The sequence below is a fragment of the Mercenaria mercenaria genome, chromosome 18 (assembly GCF_021730395.1).
Source record: "Mercenaria mercenaria strain notata chromosome 18, MADL_Memer_1, whole genome shotgun sequence".
NCBI classification, from domain to species: domain Eukaryota; kingdom Metazoa; phylum Mollusca; class Bivalvia; order Venerida; family Veneridae; genus Mercenaria; species Mercenaria mercenaria.
The window spans coordinates 36,825,037-36,848,696 of NC_069378.1; the positions used below are offsets into that span (position 1 = coordinate 36,825,037).

Below are 23,660 nucleotides of genomic sequence, written 5' to 3' on the forward strand. Positions count from 1 at the left end.
TATGAAATGACTGCTGTACTAATTCTGGTATATTTGTATATTTATTTAAGAACATACCTCCTTGTTCCAACTCTACACTTCTGTCTTTGCTTTCAAATCCACTGTTCTTGCTGGTTCCAGATCCGGTCAATGCTGTGGCAAAACCTGCCAGACTGACGGCTGCCTCTGCAAAGGCATGTAGTCCACTATTAATCTCAGATGTCACGATACTTGTATCTCCAGACACTGATCTGTTTTCAGGAAAGTCCATTTGTGGCAAACAATCAGTTTTTGGAACTGAACCAATAGCAGAATCATTGAAATCATCAACCTCGCTAACACTGAGAGAAAACTCACCAGTTTTTGATGCCATATGATCACCTACAGAAATGTTACTACCACACTTTGCAAAATTTTGTTCAGTGATTCTCTTCTTTACATCATGAAGAGACTCATATCCTGGTTCATCTAATGATTCAATAGACTGATTAATGCTGTATGTTTTTGGTGACCTTAAACCACCTGTATCTCTCTCTGGTGTCACCATTTTCACACCTTTAACAGATTGATATCCAGGATCATCTTCTATATTGAAATATTCATCTTTTGGTATTTCTTGTTGCATTCTTGCTTTTACATCATCAACACTTTCATAATTTGGATCAATTTCACTTTCAGTCTTAACCTTATTTTCTTGAGCTTCCTGAACAGATTCATAATTAGGATCAAAGTCACTTCTCTTTGTGTAATCTGTTTTCTGTATACTGTTATCCAGTCTCCTTTCTGGTAGTTTTTCATAACCTGGATCAAATGATCCAATGTTAGGATTTGTATTCTCAGGTTTACTTGCAACTTTTTCAACATCAGTATCAAGATCTATGGCACTGTCATCATGAAGTACACAATCATTCTTTAGAGTGCTTTCTCTTAATTTGAGAGACCTGTCTGTCACATTTTCTTTGGTGTCATATGTAAGAGGGCTATATTCATTTGTAGATTTAGTTTTGCCACCAAAGCTACTTCTCTGAAAGGTGTTCATTTCTGAACTATTCAGATTTCTTGTGTAAGTTTCAGGATTTGACAACTTCCTTTCCTTGCCTTTTGAACCTAAAGAATTCTTTTCAACCTGTTTCTTTATTGACTGTTTTGAGGAACCATGTTCTTCTAACTTTGGATTGCATGTTTTATCTGGAGATTCAATATCAAGAACTTCACGACTGTGTCGCTTTTTAAAAGACACAGCTGCAATATTTTCACATTCTCCTGTGCTCACATCCACATGGTATCTCCCTTTCTTTAGTTTAAATTTCTTTCTAAGTTTTGTAAAGAACCCTTCATTTTCTTCAGTATGTGGTACACTATGACGTAGACTAGATGGTAGAGTTGCTGCTCTCTCGTTCTTGCCTGCCATCTCATCTGTGTACAACAAGAAACTTGAAATTCGCCAAAAGCACAAATAACTGAAATGAAGGTAAAAGAAATATTAAACAATGTAGATCCTAAAGATCAAACAAGAGGGCCAAGATGGCGCTAGGTTGCTCACCTGAGTAACACACCATAACAGTGTAAACATATTTTACCTAGTGATTTCATGGAGACAAATATTCTGACCAATTTTCATTAAGATTGGACCAAAAAATGCGGCCTCTTGGGTGTAAACAAGCATTTTCTTTGAACTGACCTAGTTTTTTACCCTACATGACCCAGATTTGAAATCATCCAAGACTTCATGATACCAAACATTCTGACCAAGTTTTATGAAGATAAAATCAAAAATGTGCCCCTTACAGTGTAAACAAGCTTATTCTTTGATTTGACCTTGAGACCTAGTTTTTAAACCCACATGACCCAGATAAAAATTCATATGATATTTCATGCAGACAAACATTCTGATCAAGTTTCATGCATATCAAATGAACAGTGTTATCAAGCTTTTCCTTTGATTTGACTGGGTGACCTAGTTTTTTTACCCTGTATGATCCAGTTTTGAACTTGGCCTAGAAATCATCAAGATCAACATTCTGACCAAGTTTCATTAAGATAGTGTCATAAATATGGCCTCTAGGTTGTTAACAAGCTTTCCCTTTGATCTGACCGGGTGACCTAGTTTTTGACCCCATATGACCCAGTTTCTAACTTGGCCTAGAAATTATCAAGATAAACATTCTGACCAAGTTTCATTAAGATATGGTCATAAATGAGGCCTCTAGGTTTTTAACTTAAGCTTTCCCTTTGATTTGACCTAGTTTTTGACCAAACATGACCCAGTTTCGATCAAGGTCTAGAGATCATCAAGCTTATCATTCTGTGCAGGTCTGTATCAAATTAAATCATAAATGAAACCTCTATATGGCTGAAAGGGCCAAAATAGAAAATTTTGCCCCATTCAGAGGTAGTAAGACCATGATGGAATCTTGCTGGTTTTCGAAAGGAACCCAGATCTTATTGCAACTTAAGTTGTGTGTAAGTGTATAAAATATAAAATATCATTTCTATTGTGTTCACAAGGTAAAAATTAACAAATTTTGGCTCTTTCAGGGGTCAATCAGGGGCCGTAACTCCGGAACGTATGATTTGTTCTGACAGAGTCATCATGGAATCCAAGACTTACTGTTGTTGAAGATATTTTGCAAGTTTGTATCAAATCAAACCATAAATGAAGTCTCTATATGGCTGCAAAAGCCAAAATAGCAAATTTTGGCCCTTTAAGGGGCCATAACTCTGAAACCTATGATAGGATCTGGCCAGTTTTCAAAAGGAACCGAGATATTATGCCAATACAACTTGTGTGCAAGTTTGATTAAAGCTGATTGCAAAATGTGGTCTCTATTCTATTCAAAAATAGCAAATTTTGGCCCTTTAAGGGGCCATAACTCTGGAACTCATGATGGGATCTGGTCAGTTTTCAAAAGGAACTGAGATATTATGCCAATACAAGTTGTGTTCAAATCCAGTCTGCATCCAGAGTGGCGATGATAAGTCACTGCTGTTCCAATCCTGAGGTCGGGGGTTCGATCCCTGGCAGCTACTCGGGAATTTTCAGAAACGCTTTTCAGTGTTTCCCACCTAACTAGAGGTGTACTGGTCAGAAACCCAGGCAATCCTTGCATGTATCTGTGCTATACACTGGGCACGTTAAAGAACCAGGCTGTCTATTCGCAACGATCTAGGCTAAGTTAGCCTGACAAGCCTGTATCTGATTTCTGATCTCTCTGTGGTGGGGGCTTTGTCTCACTCTGTCCCTCTGGTCAGATCGCTCTGTGTCTGTACTAGTAGAGGATGAATTATGCGCCCTGTGTGGCTGCATTTGAACTATGTAAAGCGCCTTAGAATGTGAAATTGATCATGAAAAGGGCGCTATATAAATCTGGTATAATAATAATAATAATAATAATAATATTGCAGCAAACGAATTCAGCATAAGTACAAATCAAGTCTTAGACACTAAAGAAAAATATAAGTTGATCATTCTAATCCTTTGATCCCAAGAAAAAACACTAAGTTGCTTAAGTATTACTACAGACAAATGGCTAGTTATGCCCCCCTTCGAAGAAGGAGGGGTATATTGTTTTGCAGATGTCGGTCAGTATGTAGACCAATCCGTTTCCGGATGATAACTCAAGAAAGCTTCGGCCTTGGATCATGAAATTTGATAGGGAGGTTGGTTATCACCTGCAGATGACCCTTATTGATTCTGAGATCAGTATGTCAAAGGTCAAGGTCACAGTGACCTGGAACAGTTAAACGGTTTCTGGATGATAACTCAAGAACGCTTGTTACTATTAGTATAAATAATTTATTAATTAATGTTTCCTACAGGATTAAACTGGGTTTCCTGAGACTGGCCCTAATTTTTTTTTGGCCACAAAATATCGAAATCAGTGACGCATTTGGGGGGGTGCAGGGGTGTATTCTCCAACACACTGTACATGTTGCATTTGTTAATTTTATAGTTTATTTCATCATTCGGTTTTTTAAACTTTTATTGGGGGGTCAGGAGGCTCTCCCCCTGGAAATGTTTTAAATATAGGTATGAAATGGCCCAAATGGGGGGCCTCTGGTGCATATTTAGGTCTAAATTTTGAGGTAAAGGAGGGGTTAGTCTCCCCTTGATGAGGGGAGGAAATTATGAAATACAGATATGAAATGGTGGCCTCTGGTGTGTTTCTGTGAAATAGTGGGGTGCATCTTTGATGAGTATAAGTCACTTCTCAGCTAACTGTAGGGGGGGAGGGGCTTGGAATTATATTTCAAATAAAAGGGCTTTATAATTCAAAGAACAGTTTGATGCAAGATTAGAGTTTAATAGAGATATACATGTTGTTGTATTCTGCATGTTGACAATTTTATTTTGAATTAAAGGTAGGTCTTCTTTGAACAACCAAAATTATTTGGAAATTGGGGTTGCGAAAATGTGTGACAAATGAAAATCAAAATCCTGAAGGGCCTGAGTCGGCTAATGATTGATGTACTGACAGTATAGTCTACCAGTTTCAGTTTGTTTTTAGTTTTTTCCCCAACTAAAAAGAGATTTTGCTACAATAAATGAAATGAACATTCAGTCGATGCCTAGTAAAACTTTGATTGACATTATACAAGTATTTAAACCCAATATATTTCTCTAAAATTGAAGAGTGGTTCGCAGAAATAAAAATGTTGAAAGTACAAACTACAATTGGACAGCTGACACTAAGATACTGCCCATGCAGGGTTCCCACAAAGCAGAGAATATAAAATTCCCTGACTTTTCACTGACTTTTCCCTGACCAAAGTCCAATTTTCCCTGACTAAAATGCTCCGTGTTCACAGAAGTTTAGCTGGGCATAGATTTATAAATATTGACCTCAATCCTCCGTATCAGCTAAGTTTTACCACCTTTCTTGTTATAATGAAAACAATAGTGTAAATAAAACTCGTTCAAGTTAAACAAACCCTGTATTATTTTAGTGAGATGTAACAGGCAATAAGAAAGGTCCATATTATTCACTGAAAGACTACCTATGACCATTCTTGGGTTTTACTACTGAGTAAGTTCAAATGACTGTGTGACATTCTATGAAAAATTGCCCTTATTCATATGACTTTTTTAGAAAATAGCATTTTTTCACTAAAATGGTAGGTCCCTTGCAGACTTAATAAAACAGTCATGTATGCTACAATATATTTAGAAGTTATTTGTTTTGTTTTATATTACAGTAGTTCAGTTTGCATTGTAAAAATAATAATATAAGATCAGACATGAAATCAATTGGACATGCCAGTTTACTTTCGAAAATTAAAAATTTCTGAACTTGGTGTATAGAATAAACTAGAGCTATCACTAAAGGTGATGAATGTACCCCCCCGCATGCACTGACACAGTACATTGCAATTTGACGCACACAAGATTGCATAATTATGTAGACTGTATGTATACAGTATAGTAACAAAAAACAAAGTCCCATAACTATGCAGAATATTTATCTAAAAGAATGTAACATGCACCATGCACAACTAGGGTTTGTACTGATCACTTGTGTGAAGTTTCATTAAATTGTGTGCAAGGGTTTGGTAGATTAGGTACGCACAAGATTGCATATGCAGACTGTATGTACATAGTATGTTAGCAAGAAACAAAGTCCCATAACTCTGCAATATTTGTCGCTGAAAGAACCTAACATGCCCCATGCACAACTACTGTTGTTACTGATCACTTGTGTGAAGTTTCATTAAATTGTGTCAAGGGGATGAGGAGAGATGGTGCGCACAAGATTGTGTCTATGTATATAGTATAGTAACAAAAAACAAAGTCCCATAACTCTGCAAATTTTTTTTTCTGAAAGAACCTAACATGCCCCATGCACAACTACTGTTGTTACTGATCACTTGTGTGAAGTTTCATTAATTTGTGTCAAGGGGATGTGGAGAGATGGTGCGCACAAGATTGTGTCTATGTATATAGTATAGTAACAAAAAAACAAAGTCCCATAACTCTGCAAATTTTTTTTCTAAAAGAACCTAACATGCCCCATGCACAACTACTGTTGGTACTGATCACTTGTGTGAAGTTTCATTAAATTGTGTCAAGGGGATGAGGAAAGATGGTGCGCACAAGATTGTGTCTATGTATATAGTATAGTAACAAAAAAACAAAGTCCCATAACTCTGCAAATTTTTTTTCTAAAAGAACCTAACATGCCCCATGCACAACTACTGTTGGTACTGATCACTTGTGTGAAGTTTCTTTAAATTGTGTCAAGGGGATGAGGAGAGATGGTGCGCACAAGATTGTGTCTATGTATATAGTATAGTAACAAAAAAAAACAAAGTCCCATAACTCTGCAAATTTTTTTTCTAAAAGAACCTAACATGCCCCATGCACAACTACTGTTGGTACTGATCACTTGTGTGAAGTTTCATTAAATTGTGTCAAGGGGATAAGGAGAGATGGTGCGCACAAGATTGCGTCTACGGACAGACGGACAGACAGACAGACAGACAGACGGACAGACAGACAGACAGGCAACCTGAAACCAGTATACCCCCCCCTTACAACTTTGTTGTCGGGGGATACAATAATATTTTCACTAAAAATAAAACCTGAAATTAACTAAACTGCTACAACTGTAATATGTAAACATATCATCATTTGATATGATTAACAAGAGCACCATCTTTTGGGTGCAGACACTCATCATTCTGATATTTTTGTCTCTATATATTAGAAATATTGTCCTACCAATGATTTTCTATATTGTCCTACCCATGATTTTTTAAGTCCAAAAGGGGCCAAAATTCTTTCAAAAAGCGATGTAGAGTTATGGTACTTGCTGTGCAGTCAGCTTTTAATGGTGAATAATGCCCCAAGTTTTAAAGCAATAGCTTTGGCCATTAAGGAGAAAAGTTGACCTAAACGCAAAACATAACCAAGAAACATAATATTTTTTAAGTCCAAAAGGGCCACAATTCCTGCAAAAAGCAGGATGGAGTTGTTTCTTGCTGTACAGAGTCAGCTATTGATGGTGAAGAAGTGTTGCAAGTTTTAACACAATACCTTTGATAGTTTAGGAGAAAAGCTGATCTAATCATAAATCTTAACCAGGCAACGCTGGAATTTCCTCAGCATTTCTTAATAAAATTTCCATGCAAGCCTAACTGACAGAAAAGAACAGTAACTGTTAAATGGCTTTTATGTCAGTACATTTTACAATGATATAACTTTTCAACTATGCAGGACTACACATTTCATATTGCATTTGTAAAACATGACACTGTTCAAAGCAAACAGAAGGGATATAAGCTTGTTTAATAAAATTATGTTCTACAGTCTTTAATTTTTCTGTTAAAATTCTACATTAGTTTTGTTAACAGACTTAATGATAGATAGACTGTAATTTTTAGATATGAAATACAGAATAATTTATAGTGCAAACTAAAATATTTGCAAAAGTGCTAGGTTTAAACTAAAATTTAAGAAACTGCCATAGCCTTTTATTACATTCTTTCTGCTTTTCACAGATTGATTCCTAAACCCTCAACCTGTAATTCTAAATTTCCCTGACTTTTGCCCAATTTCTAAATTTCCCTTACCAATTACAAAATTCCCTGACTTTTCCCTGACCTTGAAAAAAATATGTTTTTCCCTGACTTTTCCCTGACCATGGGAACCCTGCCATGACTTTATATATTTTTCCAGTAAACATTTGCCTCCGGCATTGCCAAAAGAGGCAATTATCGGCTGGTATATATTCGCACATGATAAAATTTGAATATGACAATTTATAATATTAAAATTTTACAGCGCGGATTGCCACATACAATTTGTAACAGATGGACGAAAGAACTGATATTTTACAGATATTATGATGGGCCTGGCGATAGCCTTGTCATATGTTAGGTATTGTTCAATCATATTATAAGTGATGTCAATTTAAAGTATACTTACTTTTGCGTTTAGAGATACATGTATGTAAATGTTGCTGAGTGTCAATATACAGTGTAACCGATATTAATAAGATGCAGTTCTTTTTTAGTTAAAACTATCATTTATTCTATTTCAGACTTGTTAATCCCTTAAAAATCATGTCTGTTATCCCGAAGTCCATCCACTTTCAATTATCCATTTTGATTCATGTAGACAGACAGGCCCAGACTGGGCAGAAAAATGTTTGAGCCATTTTTACGTGGTCGGTAGCAGGTTGGGTGTGGGGAGGGGTGTTTCTTTCCGCTTTAAATTGCAGTCAGATTTTGAAATGGGCATTGCGGCAGGTGGTAAAAGGACAAATGTATCAAACTGTAAAGTGGCAATATGGGGGAAGGGTGTTGGAGGATACCCCTTCCTGCAAGTAGGGTTTGGGGTATTACCACAAGAAATTTTTGAATATATAGACCCTTGATACAGCCTTTGGTGCGATTTTAACTGAAAATCTTCTGTTTCAATTTCTAAATATTACCTATTATTAAATTCTTTCTAGTATTACAATATCCAAAGTATGACCGTCACTTCCTCTTTTTACTTTCAGATCATGCCTCAGGACTAGAATATGAGTCTGATACAGATTATATGTAGGTGTAATAAAAATAAATTCTAGAATCATTTCTGCTACAATAATATCTATCATGCATGTTACTTGAACGTTAAAATTTCATAACACAGCTCAATATTTACCCAAAATATTATATTCGGATACGATTACACTCTTCTCCAGTTTCAACAATATATTTTACAAATTGTGGTGATACGAAGACATTTAGCAGCAATTGGCAGTATCTGACATTGAAGTTTACAGTTAAATTACCTTTACGATCTACTTTCGATTTAAAAAACTACAAGAAAATACAATTTAATATTTCGCCGATTTGTTTATTTCTCGAAAAATAAGAAATAAAATCATTTTTTATATCAGCAGTAACTAAACAAACCAGTAAGAGCTTTTTCTTCCGATAATTTATCCGTTTACTGACTGCAAAATTCAACCCATGCAAAGTCATAGAAGCGTTGTTATAAACAGGTCACGCGTGCTCGCCAACAAGTGTCCAGAATGTAGTTAGGATTCATCCGCAAAGTCTCGCGGAAGAATTAACATACTGCACATATCTTATTCGGGTCATTTAAAATGAAGCTGTCATAATTTAATTTCATCGATGTGGTAAACTCTTTGATAAGAGACATTCCAATACTTTCAGAGGTACCCACTCTATAAAATACTAGCAGTATGTTCTGGAACTATATTTTGTCTTTCGCTGGATGTTACGCAAGCTTTGTAAGCCTGCGCAATTCATAAAATGCACAGCGCAATAAATTTGTTATTTGCGCAATGATTTTAAAGATTATTTTTTGAAACGGACAGGGTAACAAATGGATAATTTGGCTAATAAGTTAATATGCAGTTTTTATTTGAATTTGTGAACATCATATTTGCTATTTTGTGAATTTGCCAAAATCAATTTACGATCATGATTTAAAAATTCTTGTAAATTATCGCAGATGTCCCATCAGTTGTTTGTTCAAAAGTTTTATTACAAAATATAATTTTAAAATGGCAACTTCCGTGATTTAGCTAAAAAAACATTGCCGTGAAATTTATAACTGATGTGTATTTTTCATTCAACGTCTGTCATTGCCTTTTATTTCAGTCTGTGAAACATGATTTTCATTTCTCTGATGACAACAATAACTACCTCGCCAAATTACTTCAATCAACGATGACATGTAAAGGCTGAGCTAAATAATTTTGCCGACAAAATACGTCACGCGTTCTACATCCAAAGCTGTCATTGGTTTATCGCATGTTTAAATAAAAGTCAAAGATCGAGAGATGCGTGGCAGCGTTGTGGAATGGATGTCAAGGCTGTTGACACGCTGTTGGAATATTTAGGTGTCCTTTTCCTAAAAGAATGTGTACAAATATGCAGAGTTAAGCGTTTCTAAGAACCCAGACAGTAAATAAGTGCTTCTCCCTAGAAATTTCATTACTTACATTGCAAATGCGCAGAGAGCACTTTACGACTGGAAGTTTTGGAGGCAGATCGCTTGTAAATGTAGCAACCCCAAACCATTTTTTAAAACTTGTTATTTCTTCAATGAAGTTTCACCAAATTAATGAGTATGAAGAGACATTTTCAAAACAATAAGCAATAGCGAAACGACGCAACCAATTTTGATATTTTTTTCATAATTGTTTATGTATCTTTTTTAGTTTTTGATGTTTTCTTTTCAAATCTGGTGCTCTAATGTAATTTTTCCTGCTCTTTTCATTTATGTAATCCTTTTTTGTGAATTTCATCAGCATCAGTAGATACATAAACAAAATAACAAGAGCTGTCCATAAGACAGCCAATGCTCGACTATTCGAATTATTGTCCCAGAAGCAGGAATTTGGCCAAAATGCAGGTCAGAGTTATGGGACTTGATGCTATCAACTAGTTCTGTAACCCCGAAGACACATGTGAAGTTTCAATTCAATATCTGCATTAGTTTTGGAGACAGTAACTTGCATGTAAAACTTTAACCAGGACTTTCTAAGTCCAAAAGGGGGCATAATTTGCTCAAAATACATGTCAGAGTTATGGGACTTGACCCAGTGAGGTTGGTAATTGACCTAGAAAAAGAAAAAATAAGTTTCAAAGCTATCGTTATATGTCTTGAAATGATAGCCATATGTACTTGCATGCAAAACTTTAACCAAGGTGTGACGCAGACACCGACGCCGACGCCAGGGTGAGTAGAATAGCTAGACTATTCTTCGAATAGTCCTGCTAAAAATTCACATAAATTTTGTGGAAAAACACTGTTTTTGTATGAATGCATTACTATAAAGTTTGAATGAAAAAGTTATTAAATATCACTCGCATACAGAGCTAAAAAACAATTATTTCTCCATTGTACAAAACTGATGAAAACTTCTAAAATGTTGTCAAGAAAATAAGTATTAGATTAAATTTAGAAAGTTTGCTAAAAATGGCTGAGGTGACATTTTTTTTCTAAATTCAGTAAATAGTTCAGCGTCATTATTTTCTTTAAATTTAGCATTTCATAAACATAATATTTATATCTATTTTGACATAAACAATAGGAAATTGAATATTGCATTATTATTATCATGAATTTATAAATAAAGTACAAATTGCTCCTAAAAAGTTAGATTTTAAATTCTTATCTCAAATTATCAATTTAAAGAATTATAAATAATTCTGTTTCCTGTGACTTACTATGTATTTAAAACAACAAGAAAATATGAGAACAAACTTTGAAATCATCTCCCGTTTTTAAAGATAAAATAGTCTCTAGCTCTTTGTAAATTACCGTTCTCAGTATTCATATTGATTACCGGATCTCTAGTCAGCCCTGTATGGGTTGTCTAAAGGTCCGGTAACCGGACCCCTAGCCACTGCCACTTATTAAAAACAATCACTCGTGAATTTACTGTGTATTCTAAAGGGATTATTGGTTTATGTGTGGTTGCTAGTAAATGCCTATTGATGACGATTTTATTTCTGCACTTATAAAATACTTGCGAGGTAATCCGTCATCTGTAGAAATTTCTTTTTATTTGCTGAGCACTGTATTTATGAAAACTGACTATCATTTTCAACTTTCTATGTTACTAAAAAGAAACAGAGTTTCACCACCAAATTTGTTCTTCCAGCAGCCTGTTTCATTTGTAAAACATCATCGTCATCATCTTGAGAAATTGTCTCCCTCCGTATGGAGTATATTCGCGATTTGATAAAACTATATTACACATGTGCAGCTGGCAGGACCGACCTTTTCCAAATAAGTTCCTCTATACACAGTAGAATAAAAGTTGATAAAAACATCTCTAAGAGATTAGTAGGTGTGTTGGTTGGCCAGAACCAGTTGGAAACCTTCCACGGTTGTCTAGCCAACAGCAATTTGAGGCGGCTTGTTCCATAGGATAATGGTGGCAGGGAAGAAGCTGTTCTGAAAGATGTTTATTCGTGCATGAATTTGGCAGAAACGCTGCTTATGGCCTCTGGTGGTCTAGGCCTCACGAAGTGATGGGTCGGGAGTTATGCCGATGAGATTGTTCCTGATCTTGTAGAACATAGTAGTCCTTGAGGAGTTGTGTCGATCTTGTAGGTTGTCCCACCTCAGTTCACAGAGCATATTAGTAACGCTGCTAGTTCAGGCGTAGTTGTTCTTCACAAATCTAGACCATCTCAAGTTGGTTGATTTGACTTCCAGAGTGAGAGGACCTGACTGATGAAGCATGCTTCCAAAGTTGGACAGACAAAGGTGTTGAACGCATTGGCCTTGGTACTCTGGGGGCTAGAACGGATATTTCTCTTGATAAGGGACATGATGGAATTTGCCTTTTTAGTGATGTTGTCAATGTGCTTTTTCCAGGAGAGGTTATTTGATATGGTAACACCAAGGTATTTAGTGTTGTCTGTAGTTTTCAGTTGAATGCCGTGAATGCTGTAGGGGGCGATTTCAGGGCTTTCAGTTGAATGCTGTAAATGCTGTAGGGGGTGATTTTTGGGTGTCGCTTTGTGATGATGTGTATAACTTCACATTTGTCGGGATTGAATGCCATCTGCCAATCATGCTCCCATGATGCAAGGTTGTCAAGGTCTTGTTGCAGCTGGTGTGTATCTTCCTTGGTGTTGATGATCCTGTATAGAAGGCAGTCATCGGCAAACAATCAAGCTGTGGACTTAACCTTGGACGAGAGATCATTGATGTAAACCAGGAAGAGAAGAGGACCTGGGGAACACCTAAAGTGACTGAGATGGTAGCTGAACTGGAGCCCTCAAGGACAACCTGCTGGGTTCTTGATGACAAAAAGTCTTTGATGCATGAGATGTTTCCCCGGACACCATAGTGATCTAGTTTCTGTAATAGACTTCAGTGCAGAACTTTGTGGAAGGCTTTGGAGAAATCAAGTAAGATTGTGTCAATCTGATGGTTGTTGTCTATGCCTTTGGCGAGATCATTGATAGTGGTGATAAGTTGGGTGTCACAGGAATACCTTTTGTGGAAACCATGTTGGCTGTCTGTGAGGAGGATACAATGTATGTCAAAATGGTACATGATGTTGCTGTGAATGATGTGTTCAAGAACCTTACAAAGTACATAAGTCAAGGAGATTGGTTGGTAGTTTGATGGGCAGGAAAAAGTTGCCTTTCTTGAAGATCAGTGAGACGAGGGTGGATTTCCAATCATCTGGGATTTTGCCAAGGTAAATAAAAGCTGTAATAGCCAGGTCAGGCCTGAAGACAGTTCCTCAGATGCCAGTTTGAGTAATCTGGTCGAGACTTGGTCTGGCCCTGCTGCTTTATGTGGCTTGAGATTGTTCAGTAGCTAAAGCTAAGTCCTAAAGGACACCTTTTCTGTTGATATGTATGGCAGCTAGGTGTGGTGTATGACTTGGGGGCAGAGTTGGGCAGTTTGCTGTATCTTCTTTTGTGAAGACCAAGGTGCTACCACAATGTATCAGGCCATCCATCTTGACAGCAGACACTGACACACCAACCAAAGCTATCTTTTCTCTTGAATTTGATGTAATTCTAGAAGGCATTGGGATTTTCGTGGTCTTCGGTCAGCATATCTGAAACGTGGTTGTCATGGGTTGAGAGGCACATGCATTGGACTCTCCGTTTGACAACTTTGTACTTTGCCCAGTCTGCTGGAGTATTAGATTTCCTGGCACGTTAGAACCAATGCCTCTTCAAACCTTGTAGCACACCTAACATTCCTATTGATCCAAGGGTGGTTGCTGATGCTGGGAATGGGTGTACACCTGTTCACTAGCTCAGGTCAGTTGGTGAGGAAAAGGTCACGGGTATTGTCACCTCGTGTGGAAAAATCAACAACTTATGCGAGGTCTAATTCCAGTTCTAATAACAGAATTTGTTTGTTGATATGTTTGTGATACTGATGTCCGCATACAGTGTTGTTTGCCCAGTTTATGTCCAATGGATATTTTTAACAAAAATCACTTCAATTTGTTATTTGAATAATTATGTGCGCAAATATTACCATCGAGATGCGAATAATGCAACTTAAAAAAAAAAACAAATCTGGTTAAACAACTCGCAATTGCAGTGATTTATCTACCATAAGAGGACGTAATTGCTGTGGGGAATTTGAGCTAGATAATAATTAGTCCAACTAATTGTATGAGTCGCGATATTATGATAATTTTTGCACAGGATCTCTCCTCCACGTATAACCCACTAACCATTCAAAACAATGCGAAAAGTTTTCCTTCTATGACATAATGTGTATATTTAACCAGCGAAGCAAATCGCGTAGCTAAATTTGGAGGCTTCAAATACATATATTTAAACCCAATTCATCCCACTAAAAATTACATGTCTGGAAAGCTCATTCCAAATACAATCATTATAATTATGTCCTAACTACTGAGAAAACCTCCATTTTGTAGGCAAAACACTTTTAACCTCCACGTCTGTCAGTGTGTTTTCCGCTTACATTGGTTACACGTTTACTACATTTCAAATTTTTAGTATGTATATGGAAGGTGTTATGGTAGGTTTAAGGGAATTTCCTGCAGGCTCACCAAATTTCAATCTCATATAAAACTATTTTGCATGAACGTATTTTAGTTTCCTTTCGTATGTTAATTATATATGATTGAATTCTGTCAAAAACCCTTCAAAAATACCATTAATTAAAGAAATACAGGTGTATTCAGGTTATGCAAAGTGTATTCCAGTTTATAGGTGGATTCCTGTTACACATGTGACATATTAAAGAATAATATACTACAGGTTAGCAAATTAATCCATTTATCTTTTAACACTTAAGTTCTGTCAATCAAAAGGTGTTGATTAAATTACAACACCTGTGAAGAGATAAAAAGATTAACACTTAAGTCTATTTCTGTCAATCAAAAGGTGTTGATTAAATCAACACACATGAAGAGTTTAAAAAATTGACTTACAGTGAAAATCATTATGAAGTCACAGAATAAATAGAAGTTTAAAAAAATGGACCAAGTTGATTGTATTACCCTAAATTCAGGGTACCACTTATAGAATTATGGTCAGGAAAGTAGCAGTTATCTTCATAAATGCCCCAACAACCTATAAGAAATAAAAAAAATGTAATTTTAAATCTCAAATAACAAAATATTTCAAAATATCTTCAGTATATTGAAAATTGGGGATGAAAAGTCTAGGGTTTGTTAAATTGGGGGTGAAAAGTCTTGGGGGTGAAAAGTCTACAGGCTGGTAACATTGCCCGATCGGGCTTTCGAAATAAAACTAATATTTCTTGAAAAATAATGAAGATTTTTCTTTCAAACTTGGTCCATTTATAAAGCATAACATATGATGCTTATTAAGATAGAAATAACGTTGTTGCCTTCAGTTTTGTTAGAATTACTTCCCTTTTTCAGATTTTTATGATGCATAATATTTGAAGTCCCAAAAATTTATGTTTTAATGCAATGTTTAAAACAGGAAAGGGTTCAATGGCTTTCTATTGCTCCAAACTTGTGCGCCAATACCTTTATTCAATATATTTAGGGTAAATACTTTGTTTTTATTGCAGATGTATGAACAATTTTTTTAGAACTAACATTTCTCTATAATGTTGTAAGTGAAAGCACAGTAAAATGTATACATTCATGTACTGGCGCAATAATTAAGAGCATTAGAAAGCCATTGAACCCTTTTTTGTTTTAAACTTAGCATTAGAACATATTTTTTTTGGACTTCAAAGATTATGCATCTTAAAAATCTGAAAACGGGAAATAATTCTATCTAAACTGAAGGGAAGCAAGATATTTTTATTCTAATTTATATCACTTGTTATGCTTAATAAATGGACCAAGTTTGAAAGAAATATCTTCATTATTTTTCAAGAAATATTACTTTTTATGTTGTAAGCTCGATCGGGCAATGTTACCAGCCTGGTCTAGGGGAGGAAAAGTCTTGGGGGTGAAACGTCTGGAATTCCTCTTGAGGTCCCGGGTTCGAGCCCCAGGGACCTTTGTATTTTCTCTCCCAGGATTTACTTTAAAGACATACAGTAATTGTCAGTCTGTGAAATTGGCCTGCCTTGCAGTCGAAAAATTGAGACTAAAGTCTGTTCCACCTATTACGTTTACCTCGTTTCTGAATTATCAGTATCGATAAAATCGTCCAAAAAACATATTTATATACCATACATCAATATCTCTAGACCTTTTTTTCATTTTTTCAATAAAGTGTATTTTAAAGATATAATCTTGGATTTTTCTTTTTTCCCCATAGGCCGTAATGCTATATGACGTTACGTCGACTTTCCAATATGGTGGCGTCCGTAGCGCAACAAACTAGGGGTCAACTCAAAATTAAAACGCCCGAGTTAATATTTGAAAATACTCTGTTTGTTATCGTATTATGCTAATTCTTGGGGAATTCATGTCAGGCCACCTCAACATGAATAAATAAATAAATAAATAAATAAGAAAATAGAAAGAAACAAACACAAAAATCAATGGCATTCTAAAAACAAATGTGCGTGCGAGCGTCTCGATATTTTAATAACACATGGGTATTCTTCTTATATTATGTTTTCTGTTGTTAGACCGGAAAATTATAATATAATTTGACTTCTGTGGATGTGACCTAGATAGATATTACCTCCCGGGAGTATTTTTATGGATTTAATTAATAAAAGTGGAAACTAAACTTCGCAGTCCGTAAGGATATTCCCTTTCAATCACGTCACATTAATCTGAACGGACAGGACAAGGAAAAAAATGTTTTAAACATAAAATGGTTAGATGTCTACTACTCGAAATATTTGCGTTGAAATACGTTCATAGTTACAAAAACTATCTTGACCGTTTAGAAATAGAAATATTGGGTTTTCCTAAATAATTTTGTTAACATTTCTGTATTTTTTAGTTATATTTAGGACCCAGATCTAATTTATAAAGAAATATCAGTTTATGTAAATGTTCCACTGAAAGGCCAAATTTTTATATTGGACCAGTGACGGAAAACATACAGAAAAGTAATAACGTAAACAAATTTTTTCTTTAAGACTCCATATTTATGTTGCATGTAAACTCCTTTAGTCACCACTGTGGATAAAAAATGTAGAACGGACAATGGCCTCTTTTTCAAAGGTAACAATTTAACGTTTTACTGACAGGGTGTAAAATTCCACTCGCCCGCTCGCATTGGCGAGTTAAAGTCTGAGTAGGACGAGTGGACCTCGCTGTATACTCGACCGATCGGGCGAGTGGTTTTTTACGTCCTTACTTTACCAAAATTCAGAAATTACAACTCCAAAACCTCAACAAACTTTGAGATGGTTCAGTCGCTACCTGGATTGACTGGAATTTACCCGCGAATCGTAAAGATATCAAAACGTCATGCCGGTAATTTTCCATTCCACAAGCACGTGCGACCTGTCGTATTAAATATCTAATTTACATCGACACGTACACAAAAACCGTGCGTAGTGCATTCATTTTTTAACATTTTCGCTTCAAGTTTTCAACACCTCTTGAGAAATAATACTATTTGAATTCTATAATGATTTTAATAAGATATCGACAGAAATGTAGGCAAAATTCTATAAAAACGGTCGAATTTTCATATAATCATTTGTAAAAATTCAAACAGCGCGATCTTAGATACTTATTTCTTTCGAAAAGTAAATAAATGATGAATACTCTGGGCATAAAATTCAGACTTTTGACCAGAAAGAACAAAAAACAGAATAAAAAAATCTTAAATAATGAAAAAGCGGCAGCAATTACAATACATAGAGTAAAACGATTTTTGGCAAACAGATTTCTGTTAGTGCGGCAGAATAGGGTACCTGACCTCATGAACGTAAATAGAAATGCGATTTTAAAATAAAGCAATGTGATGTCATTGCGGTTTTTATTAAGTTTTAAATGAATCTTTGTACATGTATTTTTTTTACCAACAATTTAAAAGTTTTTTTTTTGTCAAACAATAATGTAAATTCCTTGAGGGCAAATAGGTCACAGAGGTAGGATATCTGCTATAGTAACTATCGTTTGAGACATTTACCTTTTATACGGGATATAGCACATTCGCTTTTGATAACAAATTAAAGAAGAAACTTTTTATTGATTTCTATTTCTCAGCAATTTTAAAGGTGGTTAATCAGATTTTGGTCAACTTTCAGACTTTTAAAAGACTTTACCAACTGATAATTTACACTTATTTGTGTTTAATTAGTTCTTAATACACATCAGATTTTCACTGGAAGAATGTTTAAACTATGATTTTCCTATCCTGGTTGCCCAACCAACATACATTGCCTAAGGAATGTTATGAATAAAAGCACTACTGTATTAGAGTTGTAAAAGATTTGCATTGACAAGAACATATCTTGCCAAATTCATTAGAAATGCAAGTTTATAAAATTATTATTACCTCCCTTTGTCTATCTCGGTTGCGCAACCCAGATAGATTTAAAATAAATCAATTCCAAAGCTACACTTTGTTTCAAAACTTGCCTTTTGTTTCAGATAGTTGTAATATTCCAATATATATCAAATGCAAATGTAAAACTAGAAATTATATTGAAATTAAAAGAAATAATCCACGTTTTAAACACTTTTGTATTAAAGGGAGATAATTACAAAATTTCTTAAGAAGTAATAAATCATACATTTCCAATAGGTATCTAACTTTATGTAATGGGTCTTTTCGTTCCTTAAATAAATCTCTAACAGAATATATAAATACTGAAAAATGTCAGAAAATGTTCCTCAAAATTAATGTGATTGACTACCTTTAAGAACCGATGCGGTACGATCAAACAGTGATGTGTCACATGGCGCGAAAAAACATGACGTAATGCCATGACAATCTCAAGCAAAAATACCGCTTTGATCTCCACTTCAGATGTCAAGATACTGACACACTTCTTTTAGCTCTTTGAGGGGGTGTAAATTGATCATGAAAACAAGGTCAATTACTTAATTTATCAACTGAATAATTACCGATAATCTTTAACGTTTTTTTCATCTCTTTCAACACGGGTGGATGGACGATGGTTATTGTGTCCACATTTTTTTGACACTTTTCAAAATAAATATTTTTCGGGAAATAATACTATTGTACATAATACTCCTTTCATAAAAGTGACAGTATTAAAAGTGTCAATTATTAGGGCGAGTGGCTGTTCACTAAGGGCGAGTAGATATTACTGGCTATTAGTCCTGCAGGGCGAGTGGTGGGAAAAAATTTTTTACACCCCTGTAATTTAGTCTAAATTCTTATATAAATGCTTTCTCAAATGGACTTTTTCTGTTAATTCTAGGAAAAAAAACCCTCTTGTTTTAATTAAAAGTGCGGGAAACGACGGGGAGGTAAGATGGAGGGGGTGGGGGGGGGGGGGCAAAATACATGCTGTACACCGGGTGTCCTTCAGGTCCCGCTGCTCCTACGCCTATGTTACACTTTTTGCTTATCATTTTGATCATTCTATCATATTTTCTTCGATCGCGCGCCTCGTCACGTGCCAAATGTTACACGTGTGAGCACCGACCGAAAAGAAAAGAATTATCAATCTGTCTCCGTGGACCTTATTAAAAAGACTTTGTGCCAGAGACAATAATTAATCTGTGCTCGTTAAATCCAGCAAAAAAATCTGAAGTTACGTAACACTTGCGACGATTGCGCTCATACCTTTGTGGAATTTAAAAGCATACTCCAGACTGCAAATTCAACAGGAATATAGGATATATAAAAATAATGATTAGAAACAAAAAGAAAATATCAAACCTTTGTTAAAAAAAACCCTGACTGGAGTAATGTAAGACTAAAGCAAAACTTTAACGGAAAGAAAACAAGTTTCAGCTCGCATTAGCGTTAATTATTCATGAATGATTTGAAAATAGTTTGTAAATGTTTAAATCTGTTTCTGGACATCGTAGCTCTGATGGACAATAAAAGTTGATAAACGATAGTTCGGGGATATTTTTTTTATAATTGAAATCGGCGGCTATGAATAACAATATTTTACGTTCTATGACTGCTCTCTGGACTTTTTACCAGTTATTTAAGTCAAATGTAAATCTGGCATAATAAAGATAATAATAATAATTTAATAAAAACAGAGAATGGGTTCACTATCCGATTTCGCTTTTAAAAAAGGAGATGCTTTTATATAAACAGCAACATTATAAAAAAAATAAAACAGATAGGTTGACGAAATGATAAAGAATTAATCATTGTTTAAATAGATCTATAAATTTCAAAAAGTAAAATATGATTATAGCATGACACACCTCAAGATTTCTATCTTCTATGGGCTGATTGTACACCTATGTAAATTTTCCCTTGTGCGCCTCATATAAATCTGCATAGTGCCAGCAATACTACGTCATTTATCTCATACGTCATAAGTTTCTTTCAAAGAAAAAGAAGCATACACAACTGGGACTCGATAGGGTGAATATTGTGTTCATTGTGAAAGAAATTGGATATGTGGCGGACTGTAAATACTTCATTAAGGATGCTAAAATACAGGTTATCTTTGAACCATGCGTTTGGAAATGATGTTAAATTGAACAAGTCATCGTTTCAAGGGCATGGTGCGATTGATGCCTAAATTTCATCGATGTGTAAAAGACTTTAAAGAGCTTGTTTGTTTACAACTGATTCATTGAGGATTGGATAGAGCTATTGAAGACTTGGAAGAATTTTGGAGTGTTTACAACTTTGATAGGTTAAAAGTGAGTCAATTTACATTTTTTCTAGATCTAAATAACATGTTTTTTAAACACAAAATTTCATTTCACCCATGCATTCACTTGTAGTGAATTGTGAACGAAATGAGTTTTGAGTCGCTCCCGATAAAATTCACGAGAATTTTCCCGCAATACTTCATATTAGAGAGCAAACTCCAATGGCGACAAGAAATTACAATGGGAGACTGCCGTTGAAAATATAAATTTGTCATTTATTTGGATATTTGGCAAAGCAGAAAAAAATCGTTAAATTTCTCGAGGGTGACTTTTTTTTTAGTTTATCAAACCATGTTTACTTTGCCGGTAAGTGTCGTAGTTTTGTCATATGACTCCAAAGTTGGGGTAAACCTTTGGAATGGAACAGACTTTAGAAAATAATAGATTATGTGTCGCAAGTTATCCGAATTTCGTGTCACTTTTGACTAAACATGTACAGGCTGACAGCTCAAGATTTGGTAGTTCAAACTTAAACAAAACTCTATATTAACTTACTAGGGTGATATCTTTTTATGTCTCGTCCTTTTGTTTTCCTTTTAAAGCAAATATATATCATAAAACTGTCGGTAGAGATTACTAAATTTCTACACAGGAAGTAATTACATCTCGTTCTGTTTGTTAAGTGCGAGATGAAATACCACGAAGAATTAGTAATCACAACAAAGTGTTACTGTCATGATCCCATGCTAATTGCCTTGGTCCGGAATCCTTGAATGTGGGAGAAAAAATAATATGAAATAAGGCAAAGCCTCAAAGCGAGCTCAAAGAAATCGGATTTATCTGAAAATATTATGGATCATTTATTTGTCACAAAGAAACTATTCACTAGTCACAAGAACTCAGGAGAACCTATTCACTTAAAAAGTCTACATTTAGTGTCACCATACCTATTAACAGTGAATATCATACGTTGCAAAGTTTATGGGAAGCCGGTGTCACGGTGACGTCATTACCGCGTTCCCGTTTCTTTTGGCTTATTATGACATTTTTTCCATTTTCTGGCCGATGCTTGATCTTTTAAATGAAAACAATATTTTTTTCAAACAACTGGAAATCATTTTTTTCATTATTGTTAAGTGATGAGTAATTTTTAGCAATTGAATGAAGTTCTGTATTCACTCCGGAAAGAAGTACTTCCTGTGAGCACCAGTCCGCTAGGGTGCGCTTTTTTAAAACTTCCGACGAAACTTTTCAAATCCATCACCAAGTGTGAAAGTATACTTGCGTTACCGTAAAGCTCGATTCTCGAGCTCGCTATGATTACAATGTAATTGTTACTCATTCTCCTGTTACTTTGTATAATTTTGTCTTTTCCGGTTGTTACATGTTAACATTTTATTTTACTTTGTAGGGCCTATTAGGAAGTGTCTAGCCGTTCGGTAACCGGACGCCTAGCCTGCGTTCTAGTCGTCCGGTTACCGGACGGCTAGCAAATCCTCAGGGGATTTTCTAGTCGTCCGGTAATTGATTTTCTAATGAATAAGACATGATTTTATATAGTTTTAATGTTATTTACTTAAGATATCGATACTTATCTGTAAACAAAAGTTTGTGTAAATACATACAATAAACATTTACAATAAATCACTGCATTATTCAGCCGATAAAATGGAAGTTTGCCGAACTCAATCATGGCGAGATCAACGTGACGTCACTTATTAAAATATGTTCATCTGGAGGCTTTTATGGGATCGGAATTTTTAAAATTAGAACAGTTTTGAAGAACTTTCAATTTTCATATTTTAGTATTCAAATATTTATTAATGAATTAGAGCTGTTTTAAATAACATCTAATTTCAAAAGCGGCAGCGTGATGTTCAAAACTTGAAGAAAAACAGTAGTTAAGCGTTCATAATTAATCCATTTTATTTTGAAATAATTATAATTGTCAAAATTAATGAATGCATTGCCTTTTTTAAGCTTTCCATTATTCAAAAAATATATATAAATTTGTGTTTTAATAATTAAAGTTTCGGCCGTTAGAAAAAAACATCACTTTTTACAAAATAGCATATGGACGTTCGGCGATCAATGTTTTATCATTTCTAAAAATAGAATATCAACAGATTTGTAAACAAACACGATCTCTTGCGTTTAATCGACTGAAAAATCAGGTAAGTATTGATATTTTAAGTCAATAACATTTATAACTATATAAAATCATTACTTATCCATTAAGAAATCAATTACCGGACGACTAGAAAATCCCCCCGAGGATTTGATAGCCGTCCGGTAACCGGACGACTAGAACGCAGGCTAGGCGTCCGGTTACCGGACGGATAGACACTTCCTTTGTATTTTATGTATAAACTCAAGAAACATTGTATCAACAAAACATGTCTATCTTGGATTCAGTAAAGGTAAAGATGATGGTAAAGATAAATTTTATTTACCGTCGCTTTGTGAAACAATTAACATAAGCTCTGTACAGCTTTTTGTGAGACCCTATTTAAAAACAGTTAAAACCAATTGTACCTTACCCCCAGCAATTTGCTGGTACCCATTTACCACTGGTTCGACTGAGGCAATCTTAATAAAGTGCCTTGCCCATGGACACACCGCAATGGGAGTAGCCAGGATTCGAACCAGGGGCCTTAACATCCGTAGGAAAGCGTCTTATCCCTCTCAACCAATGAGCCCACTCAGTCAATCTTTCCTTAGTAATCGCTCTTAATCTGTAATAGTTGAAGGCTCAAATCCTGATTCTTTACCAGTTCTGTCAGGGGTTCTCAAGGTTCATTGTTGGGCCCAGTCTCTTCCATTGTTTCATCAATGACCTTTCTGACTCTGTAACAGGTAATACGCTTATTCGCTGATGACACCATCATCTATCTCACCATCGACTCATCAGTAGCCGCTAACAAACTTCAAGATGATTTGACAAAATTAGAAGAATGGGAATGAACTTAATTAATTAATATTAAATAGTCTATGGAATTCAATTCGGGTCGGGGTAAACACCCCGGGATTCTCTGGGTCACA

General features: G+C 35.2%; 1 protein-coding gene across 1 annotated transcript in view; it reads right to left on the reverse strand.

Annotated features, from left to right (window-relative positions):
- LOC123538529 (uncharacterized) overlaps positions 1 to 21,308 on the reverse strand; it is a 194,074-nt gene extending 172,766 nt beyond the window's left edge. Inside the window, exons 1-2 of the mRNA XM_045322688.2 lie at positions 21,174 to 21,308; positions 58 to 1,439 (exon numbers count right to left, since the gene is read on the reverse strand). Of these exons, the coding sequence (XP_045178623.2) occupies positions 58 to 1,390 (1,333 nt within the window). The 5' untranslated portion in view covers positions 1,391 to 1,439; positions 21,174 to 21,308. The remainder of the gene's footprint in view (positions 1 to 57; positions 1,440 to 21,173) is intronic.
- Between the last annotated feature and the right edge of the window lie 2,352 nt (positions 21,309 to 23,660).